Here is a 12,012-nt window from a genome sequence, read left to right as displayed (position 1 = left end):
CAAATAAAATATCAAACAATTCTAAATCCAAAAGAGAGAGTGACAAAAGCAATGATAACATGAAAAAGAACTACTCACAAAAAAAAAAAAAACATAAAAAAGAACTTGTATTGTCTATAATTGAACTAACCTCATAATATTCGTATGAGAGTAAATATAACTATAGAGCGTCTTTTTATGGCCCAAAAACAACATGAGAATTAGATATCGAAAAAATTATCCTAAAACCTAACTCCAACTTCGTGGTTGAACTTCTCAAAAATACGGGCATTATTACTAAGCACCTGGAACTATTGTGAGGAAGATTGCGAATTTACTCCCTAGAGAGTGGACAGTTGGAATCGGTCATAGTTTCAGAAAAATAAATTAGAGGGTTGCCTACTAATTAACCAATGAGAGCTTGAAGGCTGAACTAAAAAATAAAAACAAGGAAAACCTATTACGATTCCAAAAAGAAGTAAATAACTACTATATCTAGCAGGTTCATATATAGACAAAATGTAAAAATCAATACCCGAAGATCGAAGGGAAAAAAGATTTAAGGATAAAGTTTCTTCCGATAAAATAAAATAAATAAAAAAAAACTAATGTTACAGACCTACAGCCTATATAAATAAAGTTTGAATTTCTATAACACAAAAAGAAGTTTGAATTTCAAGTGACCCAAAGAAAGATAAATTCCAGATTATATAAATATTATCTAAAAATAAAATATGGTGACATTTTTTAAACTGTTAGAACAAACACCTAAATTAATTCTAACAAATTTTAAATCGAATATTTTAATTTTTAATTAATTTTTATTATTTTAAAAATCTTTAATATTTATTTATTTTTGTGAGACAAATTGATTTATTATTTTTTTAAATAATATTTTTAATAATATTTTAAATTTAAATTTTTATAATTAAATTAATTAAAAATTTATCGAATAAAAAATCTATGCTATTAGACTATTCGCTAATATATATTTTTTAAAAATAATATATATTAGTGAACCCTCTTTTTTTTCTCATTTATCCATCGCAGGCAGCAGTGGCGAAATATTTGATTTTCAGTTTTTGCCGCCGGAAAAGAGGCTTGTGGTTTTGGCGGGAAGGAGCAGAGAGAGGCAGAGAGAGTGAAGGAGCGAAAGATCAAAGATGGCGAACAAGCTCATCAAGCAGATGGGATTGTCAAATTCCATTGCTAACATCTTCACTGCTCGCAACATCATTAGAGTAAATATATCAGCACATAATTAAATTAACCTTTAAAAAATAATATATAAGATATCAATTTGATTATTAAACTCACATTCAAAAATAATTTTAGCTTATTCTAATATATATTTTTATACTAAACTAATTTTAATTACGGCAAACAAATTAATTGATATATTTTTTTCAATTAAATTATAATAACTAGAGATCAGAAACAAATCAAAACTAACAAACCCACCAAAATTAAATGACATTTTTGAAGACAACCATTTACGGATTTTTAATATATGGACGCAAATGAAAAGGACTACCAAAAAATAAGAAGCTGTAATCCACTTAACTCAAAATATATGCTATTGTTTTCTAAATTGCTAGTTCAATATTCAGAGCTTCTACGGAAAATTGAGTTAACACATGTATTGAGTTTTTTCAAAATTGCATTCTAGGGAAAAGTTAAAAGCTGGTTGTGATTCATTAGATAGAGTTTTTGTTTTTGTTCTTTTGCCTAAACTATTACAACTAATTAATGACACTAAGTTGATACATGTGTTAGTCAAATTCTCTTAAAATTATATTCTACTAAAAAGTTCAAAGTCTTTTTATCATTTATTAGATCCAAATTTTTGTTTTTAAAAATAATTAATGACACCTGTACAAAATTAAATTAACACATATCAGTCCAATTTTCTGAACTGTATTTCACCAAAAAATTCAGTCTTTTATAATTTATTAGATCATCATAGTTTTTATTTTTTATTCCTTTACATAAACCACTATCACTAACTAGTGACACGTGTATAAAATTAAGTTAACACGTGTCAATCCATCTATACTTTACTGAAAAATTTAAAGTCTTTTGTAATTCATTAGAGCTTTTATTTTTTATTCTTGTGTATAAACTACTATGACCGAAGTGACACGAGTACAACACTGAGTGTTAACCACTATCACTAACTAGTGACACGTGTATAAAATAAAGTTAACACGTGTCAATCCATCTATATTTCACTGAAAAATTTAAAGTCTTTTGTAATTCATTAGAACTTTTATTTTTTATTCTTGTGTATAAACTACTATGACTGAAGTGACTAGAGTACAAAACTAAGTTAACACGTGTCAGTCCATCTGTATTCTACTGAAAAATTCAAAGTCTTTTATAATTTATTAAATTATTAGAGTTTTTATTGAGTTTTTTTTTAATTGTATTTCATCAAAATACTCAATCTTTTGTAATTTATTAGAGTTTTTATTTCTTATTCTTTTGTTTAAACCACTATGACTAATTAGTGACATGTGTAGAAAACAAAATTAACATGTATCAGTCCAATTTTTTCAAAATTTTATTCCACTGAAAAATTTAAAATCTCTTGTGATTCATTAGTTATCAGATTGGATAATCTCAACGATTAAAGTCATCAAAATAGACAATTTTAAAGGAAAAAAAATGCTCTCAAAGTTTTAATGTATTTATTTATTTAAATATAAAAAATTTAATATATCTAAAAAGGTTAAAATGACACTTATACAGTTACACTAAATATATTGTAGAGAGTTAATACATTTTATTATGCTCCATTGTAAAATATTTTTTTGCTAAAGCATTTCATATTAGTGTGTATTTAGTTTGTTAGTTATTTGGTACATTAGAGTTTGAATTATCATAATTTTATAATATTAATTTTATATTAAAATTAATTTTAATAAAATAAATATTATCTAAATAATAATAATAATTAAAATAATTTTTAGATAAATAATTACTAAAAAAAATATGAGATTAAATTATAATGTTATCTTTTGATGCATGGTTAATTTTTTTTATATTTTCTTAGTATTTTTTTATATAATAATTTGTTTGAGTATTTTTAGTATTTTTTTTAATACGCTGTAATTTTTTACTATTATTGTTATTTATGATTAATTTTTTATTTAATTTATTCTATCTAATAAAATTAATAAATCATATTATAAAAAATATAATAATAATAATAAATATAATACACAAGAATTATAATTATAAAAATGTACAATATCAAATTAAAAAAATATAAAACAATAAATAATAAAAATGATAAAATTAGTAGGAAGAAAATAAATTTTTAAAGTTTAATGATTGAACGTTAATTAATGAAAACAAAAGTCATATTTTTTGCTTATGGTAAATCATGAATTTGAGTACAAATTTATATTTACGTTCATAAGAAAAGATGATCAAACAAAAAATTAAAACTTTTAAAAAATTTGAATATACTTTTTTATGTTTCAACCACCAAATCATATATACCACCATAAGGCAATCACACTATCTCGAAGTTACTATTTGCTTTGTAGATTTGGGATTTATATGCTATTCCTATCAATTTTCAGAATTTTTGTTTTTTGTTCTTTTGCATAAACCATTGTGACTAATTGATAACACTCATGTAAGACTATCTTAGAGTTACAACTTGTGTTGCGAATTTGCAGTTTATATAAGAGTTTTTTTTTTACATAAACTATTGTGACTAATCAATGACACCCGTGCAAGACTATTTATCTTAGAGTTACTACTTGTATTTGCAGATTTACAAATCTGTAGTTTATATGCTACTATTTTTTAAGTTTTGAGCTTCTGTCAATCTTCAGAGTTTTTGTTTTTATTCTTTTGCATAAACTATTGTGACTACTTAATAACACCTGTGCAATACTATTTTGGAATTACTCCTTGTGTTGCGGTTGATATATTACTATTTTCCAAATTTTAAGTTTCTACCAATTTTTTTTTTTATAAACTATGGTGACTTATTAACTATACTCGTGCAAGACTAAGGTATCAGATTAACACATGTATCAGCTGAGTTCTCAAAAAGTATCAAGTTAATACATGTATCTGCTGAATTTTTTTGAACGGAGTCACTCAGATAAAGACGACTAAAACGTCTTTTTTTAAAGATATTTTCTATTAATTAAAATTTAACACATATAATCGATTAAACCGTGTTATTTTTGTTAAAATTAGGTCAAACAAATTAATTTGATCGAAAAAATAGTGAATCAAATCTTGAACTGATCTAAATTAATATTTTTTTTATAAAAAAAGACTATAATATCTTTATTATATAAAATGACTAAAATACTCCTATTATATATATATATATATATATATATATATTAATTTTGAGAATTCTAAATTCTAACCCTTTACTTTTCTGCCATCATAGGATTAGAATTTATAGTTTTCAAATATATATAAAAGTAATATTATATATCCAAATTTTTTTTATGAACCAAGTCCAACGAAACTAAACAATAAAATTTAGAATAATGCTAACCATAACTGATTTTTGTTATGTTAAACCAACTTGGTTGAATTTGGTTAATAGAAAAATTTGGACGTGTAGTATTATTTATAAGATAAAAGTATTTTTTTGTTTATTTATTTATTATGTGAAAAATATATTTTTTAAAAAAAACATGTAAATTGTAGCTTCTCAAAATAGATATTTTTTTCTAGTGCTTTTATTTTTTATTATTAGAAATTTGTTAAATATACTAAAAAATAAAAAAATTAATTTTTTATTAAAAAATTTTTTTTTATCGATTTAATAATGCTAGTTAATAAACACCAAGTAGGATACCAGTAAAAAAGTAAAAAGATAGAGTGAAGACTCTGATATATAAATGTTGTGCATCTTGCCGGATTAAACTACTAATTAATTAATTATGGTTCATTACATTAGTGAACTCATTAATTTGAAGGAAAGTATTTAATCATAGTGCTCAACCGCTAGAAACTGTTATAATTTGAAGATTTAACTGAAACATCTAATAATTATGACTAGAAAATAGGTTAAATTAAATACACATTTAAAATTATCAATGACAAACATGTTTTGTTTATTTATTTATTGTTAATTAAGAGTAAACTATAGTACAACATGTCTATGATAATCTTATGTGGTATGTATTATTTATGAGAACACTTGATAAAAGAAATTTAAAAGAAAACTAAAAGAAGAAAAATATATCTACCATCCTCAATAGAAGTGTTCAAATATAAACCAATTTAAATTAAATCGCATTCAATTTAATTCAAATAAAAAATTAATTAAAATTATACTAATTCGGATTTGATTGGATTCTATTTTTGTAAACTGTTGGATCGGATCGGATTTTGGATTTATTTTTCATAATCCGATCTAATCCAATCTAAACCGCATAATGTGTTATAATATTATTACTTTATTATTATATTTATAATTATACTTATAAGTTATAATATGTTCAATTTGTTATACATTTTTATATTATTCATGTATTATAATTATTTAATAAATATTTTGTGTTCAAAATATAATTTATTTATTTATTTTAACTAACCTATAATTTTATTTTTGTTATTATGTTATTATTGACTTTTTAAGATATTGTTAAAATTTGTTATATCATTGTTGATTATTTAAAATGTGATGTTGAGACTTATTATATATATTTAACTTTTTCTAATTTACAAAACCGCAAATTTAATCCAATATAAACTGCTTAAAATTAGATCGAATTAGTTTTTTTTTTAAATCATCCAATTTAAACTGCTATCACAAATAAATTTAGTATTTAAATCAAGCGAATTTTTTATTCAAACCAATCAAAACCAAACCACAACACTGTATCTTTACGTTTTTACAGTTCAAAAGACAAGTAAAAGTACATCTTACTTGTTCAATAAACACTTTTAATTATTTCACATCATCATCACTAATGAGCAAAACCCTTCGTATTATTAGTATCTACATATTTGCTTGTTTACTTGATGCTGGAAACATATATTCCACATAAGCTTTCAAGGTTGTGGTTTCTAAATTAAATAACAAGGGTAAAAGTTAGAATTGCGGCAGTTTCTCCATTGTTTGAACTTAGTCGCAAATTAAAGAAGCTAAGTGGTGCTTACTTCGTAACTCTAAAGAAGCTGCCAAGCTTGGCTTATTAGTTATTAGGAAACAGTAGTACTAGAAGACTAGTATATTTTATGATTTATAATAATTGATTAATTATTATTAATATTTTAATAATATAAAATTACATTTAATAATATAAAATTATATATTTTTTTATAATTCTGACTAAATTTTAAATTTTTAACAAAAATATTGACTTTTGAGACTTTTTCATATTCTTATTAGTATATTTGAGAATTAATTTATGAATATTTTACTACTAGGAAAGTCGCTTAGTTCTTCTAGAAATTAGAATTAATTCATCTATCTTAATTAGCCATTATAATGCAACAAATTAAAATAAAACATACTCCCATATCTTGACATGAGGCATCACGCGACACTCTCTAATTCCAGTTTTAACCTCATCTACTTGGTCTATCATAAATTCATAATAATTTATCCTATTTAAACAGTACTAAATATATATCATCAAAAACTTAACCATGATTGTTGTTTAGATATATCCTTATGTAACATGATATTGACATCTTTATAATTAATTGAAAAAGAGAAATTAAAGTGTACATGAAAAAGTGAAAGGAATTACCTTAACCTCACCACGTACTCATAAGAAAAAATATATAAAATAATGTGTATGTGTATGTGTGTCACTTTCACGTTTAACCCCCTAATTTTCTCTCATTCAATAAATAAAAAAATATAATATATGCAGATAAATATCCCTACCATTTCTCTTCCGACCCTCTTCCTCGCTTATTCCCACCCTCTTCCCTTCCATCTTCCTTATTTTCTGTATCTTCAAATTTGTATCACATACTCCTCTTAAAAATTATTTTACACCAAATATTGTTTGGTGAGATCTATAAGAAATAATTAAAATGGCAAGTACACCTGAAAAGAAGAGATCAAGCTTCCCCCCAAAAAGAGGGCAAATCAAAGCCGAAATATTTAACGGCTTAGCGAGCTCCGTGGTGTCCACGGTGTCCAAGGTGGGGGAATCGCTTCGAAACGTGATTGGAAACGGTGGCACCTCACCATCTTCTTCCTCTACTTCTACCCCACCACCAAGTGCCTACAATTCTGAGGGCAACAACGACGATGTCTCCTAAGACCACTATTACAACATCTCATTCTACATATACCTGTGCTTTATACCAATGTTTTTGCTGGTTGAGCAAACCACACTTTTATTTGGTTTTCTCTTTTATTTTATAAATTAATGGTCTTGTTAAGTTTTTATATAAACAGTAGGTCTTGCCGGAACTCTGCTAGTTTAGTCTGTCTTCACATATTTTAGAAATAGATCGAGGACCTGGCATCTTCTATATTATCTTTAGGACCCTTGTTGTAACCCCTTTTCTTCCCTTTAAGGTTTAACGTTATCATATATGTGTTTTACCTTGTATATGAAATATGTACTACTACAGTTTGTGTTGTTATATGATCCAAAAGGATAAATTATTTTTGTTGGTTCTTTATTCTAATAATCTGGCTGTTGTGATCAATTTTGGATATACATCAACAGTAGTGTGATCTTCAAATTTATTTGGAAAATTTAAGAAAGAAGGTATGATATATCTTATTGGGAGCCACGCACTTAGATAAAAACGTTGAAAATGTCTTTTTATAAAGATGTTTTTTATAATTAAAATTTAACACATATAATCGATTAAATTGTGTTATTTTTGTCAGAATTAGATTAGACAAATTTATTTGATCGAAAAATTGTGAATTAAATTTTGAACTAGTCTAAATTAATATTACTTTTTATAAAAAATAACTATAATATCTTATTATAGAAAATAACTAAAATATTTTTATTATATATATTAATTTTAAAAATCTTAAATTTTAGTCCTTTATTTTTTTATAGTAGGTTGAAATTTAGAATTTAAAAAAAAATATATATATATATATATATATATATATATATATATATGATACAAAGGTGCATAATAGATCGATATGAACATGATGAACTGTCCCGTAATAAATCCAGCTGTTGTTGATAGTTTTTTCTTGGTCCCTTCTTGCATAATCCGAGCTCGAAGAAGGAAGAGATAAGAGGGTCCTATGGAGAATGTGCTCAGAAATCCATAATAGAGTCCGACCACGACGAATTCATTATCTTCATGCATAAATTGTTGGGAATAAGACACAATTCCCCCTTGAGAAAACACCTTTGACAGAGAAATAAAATAGACACAATCACAACACAAGAATTTAACGTGGAAACTCCAATTACCGGAGAAAAAACCACGGCCGTTGTCAAATGACAACCAGAGAATATCACTATGTGAAAATTGTTACAACACATAGACTTCTTTCTCTCACCGGCACCCCAGTACACCCACACTCTTTCAAAGCAAATATCTAACTACACCTCACAACACTCTCTAATCAAAGAGTACAGAGGAAAAGAAAAATCAGATACAAGCTTAAAGTGTTTCTGACTGGTGCAAAAACAAATGGAGAACTTAGCCTCATATTTATAGCCTAGGCCACCCACTCCATTTGCTATCCTAAGCAATGTGGGACTAATTCAACCAAATCCTAACAATCTCCACCTTGATTGAAATAGTCACACATCTTCAGCTTCCATTGTCAACACCGACAATTCTTTGCTGCCATTGTCTATACCGACAATCATAGTTCAGAGAACTATCATACTCCACCATGAAAGTATACTCACTTGGAATTAGACCACTCCAAGCATTTCGCCTTGGTACAGATCGAAACCTTGCTGAAAATTCATGGTGCAACTTCCAAATTGGCTTTTCCTGGAAGTTCTTCAGCCATCGACCTAACTCCGCCACACACCTTGCATCTCAACGCCAACCAATGCCCGTGTGCAATTGTGGACCTGATTGCCACAACTCATCCTTATCCATGGCAGTGCGGTAATACCATGAGGATACTTCTTGTCTTCTAGAGAACATCATCTTCTCTCATAGAGAGAGCAACCAGAGATCTTCTCCTTCAACGCCTTGTGCAAACCTGATTGTATCAACACATCCTTGACTTGTACTTGCCACAAGCCAAAATTGATTCTTCCATCAAATTTCTCTATTTCAAGCTTCACAGCACTTGAATATCCTGACATTGTTGCAACCGTATACTGGAATAGTATAACTCAACTGTAGACCGTGCACTAGGAAGGGTCCCCAGGAAAGAGAGGTGGGTCACAATGGACACACTTAAATACCAAGTCTTTCCTTAGCCAGAACCTTTTCCAAATTGCACTCTCACAGAGTCACACTGCCTTCCAGCAACAACAACAGCAACCAAAGATCAACCTCAAGCTACAGGACAAAATTCTTTTTTGATGTGGAAGATCAGACTAGGCTGCAACCACAGAGCATACTAAGAATAAATCCCACCGAACCGAAGCTCTGATACCACTTGTTGGGAATAAGACACAATTCCCCCTTGAGAAAACACCTTTGACAGAGAAATAAAATAGACACAATCACAACACAAGAATTTAACGTGGAAACTCCAATTACCGGAGAAAAAACCACGGCCGTTGTCAAATGACAACCAGAGAATATCACTATGTGAAAATTGTTACAACACATAGACTTCTTTCTCTCACCGGCACCCCAGTACACCCACACTCTTTCAAAGCAAATATCTAACTACACCTCACAACACTCTCTAATCAAAGAGTACAGAGGAAAAGAAAAATCAGATACAAGCTTAAAGTGTTTCTGACTGGTGCAAAAACAAATGGAGAACTTAGCCTCATATTTATAGCCTAGGCCACCCACTCCATTTGCTATCCTAAGCAATGTGGGACTAATTCAACCAAATCCTAACATAAATATACTAGATTATTCAGTATAAAAGATTGAAAAATCATCGCAAATCTCTGTTTTTTGTTATTTTCTGTTTTTTATTATCTATCGCAATATCTGGATTATTATCTAATTTTCAATCCATATATTTATATAATGATTTTTCAACCTTCCATATTTCTATATAGAAATAGAAAGAGATAGACTAGAAACAACATCTCTTATCTCACTGACACCAAAGAGGAGGATCTTAAATGAGTGAAATTTTGATATGGGTGGAATATAATGAAATAGAGCCACTTTGAGGTTCCCTTTGAAATGAGACATGTAACAGAGCATATATATATATATATATTAAGAGTATTTTAATTATTTAAAAAATGAGTTCATAGATACCGTAACTACTATACACATCAACGAAATTATAGATATAGAAACTTAGATATAGATTAACTTAATCTCAATTGTTAAGGTGATAATATATAGTAGTTGATTTTATTTTATTTTTCTTATAATTTAAGATGAGCAAGTCGTAGCTTTATATTAATGAAAATACGATTGACCTTTGTTAAGATAGCACATCTTTTTTTAATATTAGACTAATAATAATGTATTTTTGAATTGTGATTTGATGTCCTATTTTTTTAAAATGTGAGATGATTTAATTTAGGGAGTACAAATCAGATTATCTGATTTTTAGGTACAAAAATGAGACTATCCGATTTTTGTACTTAGACTATCCGAGTTGTGTTTAAAAAATTTAAAAATTTTGGAGTACACAAATCGGACCATCCAATTTGTATACTTCAAATTTTTTTGATTTTTTACACCGATTTGTGTAATCCAAAAATTTTAAAAAATTTTAAACACATAAAAAAGTTCGACTTGTATAGTTCTCATAATTTTTAAAAAATACCAAAAATTACAATAATAAAATATATCACTCATTTTAGTTTTATATCCAAATTTTATAGCTTTAAGATAACACCGGATAAGATTCTTTTAATTTTCACGTACATAAGAATGTGAACGAATTTAGTGGCAACCATTCAAAGGAATTTTGGGTGTGACGAGTAATTAAGTAAAGTTCCGTTGATTATTCGTCAAAAAGTTAGCTCCCAACAATACAACAACTGATTGTAATGTAAGGTTAAGTGGAAGAATGTTTAATTATTAAGATATGATAACTTTAAAAATAGTTGATAAAAAAATAATTATTTTATTTAATATTTATTAATTATTATTTTCTTTAGGCTGAGTTTATTTTATTTAATATTTATTAATTATTATATCCTATTGTTACGATGGGTAACCGGAGATTAATGAGCTGGATGGCGTTGGTGGCCCAAACGTAAGAAGGAGGAGGCTCGCAAGTGGATCTGCAACTCTGCAACTCGGGGACCTCCGTCTGGCTAGTGTGCGTGAAACAATGGGGGTGGTACCTGCAAAGACACTCCGATGCCTAAGTCAGCAAGGGTGTGAGCAGGTCTAGAGAGTATTGGGACTTAGAGATACTGAGAAGTGTCAGTGTATTTATAGTGGTGAACCAATAACCATCGTTGGAGTAGTGCCACTTTTTTAGGGTGTTAACCGTCCCTTTATCTTAGGAAAGTTAGGATATGGCTTGGGGAAGTGGTTAGAGAGATTCTAGGGGCAGTTATTCATTCAAATGAGTGCTTATCTGCCAGCTAACCCTCGTTCCCGACTTCTTTAGAGCAAGTCATGACGAGTACCGACTTCCTGAGACGAAGATTGGTACTGGGTGAGGCCCAACCCTTTGGATTAGGCCTTTCGCTTGGTTCTGGGCCTTTATTATTGGGTCAGGGTATGAACAGTGCCCCTACTCGAGCCCAATTTCTCTTTAAGATTTGGGTTCGAGTATTCTACTCGGGGTTGTAGCCGACTTGTTGGAGGATCGACGTGATGGCCTGAAGCCGACGTGACTTTTTGTGACCTTTTGGTTCTGACAGTTACGTCTAATCAAGCGTCGTGTCCGTTAGGGATATGCGTAGGGATTAATGGCCTTGGTAACGGTGCATCTTTAATGACTGCCCCGTTTTTACCATTGTGCCCATA

At 28.4% G+C, this 12,012-nt stretch overlaps 1 protein-coding gene across 1 annotated transcript; it reads left to right on the top strand.

The window, feature by feature from the left end:
- The first annotated feature begins 6,863 nt into the window (after positions 1-6,863).
- LOC112771434 (uncharacterized) lies at positions 6,864-7,604 on the top strand. Its single transcript, XM_025816187.3, has one exon. It carries the CDS (start codon positions 7,018-7,020, stop codon positions 7,246-7,248), a length of 231 nt encoding a protein of 76 aa, XP_025671972.1. The 5' UTR covers positions 6,864-7,017; the 3' UTR covers positions 7,249-7,604.
- Positions 7,605-12,012: the final 4,408 nt, after the last annotated feature.

This window comes from Arachis hypogaea, chromosome 18 (genome assembly GCF_003086295.3).
Source record: "Arachis hypogaea cultivar Tifrunner chromosome 18, arahy.Tifrunner.gnm2.J5K5, whole genome shotgun sequence".
Classification (NCBI taxonomy): Eukaryota; Viridiplantae; Streptophyta; class Magnoliopsida; order Fabales; family Fabaceae; genus Arachis; species Arachis hypogaea.
This window is presented reverse-complemented; position numbering and strand designations above follow the sequence as displayed.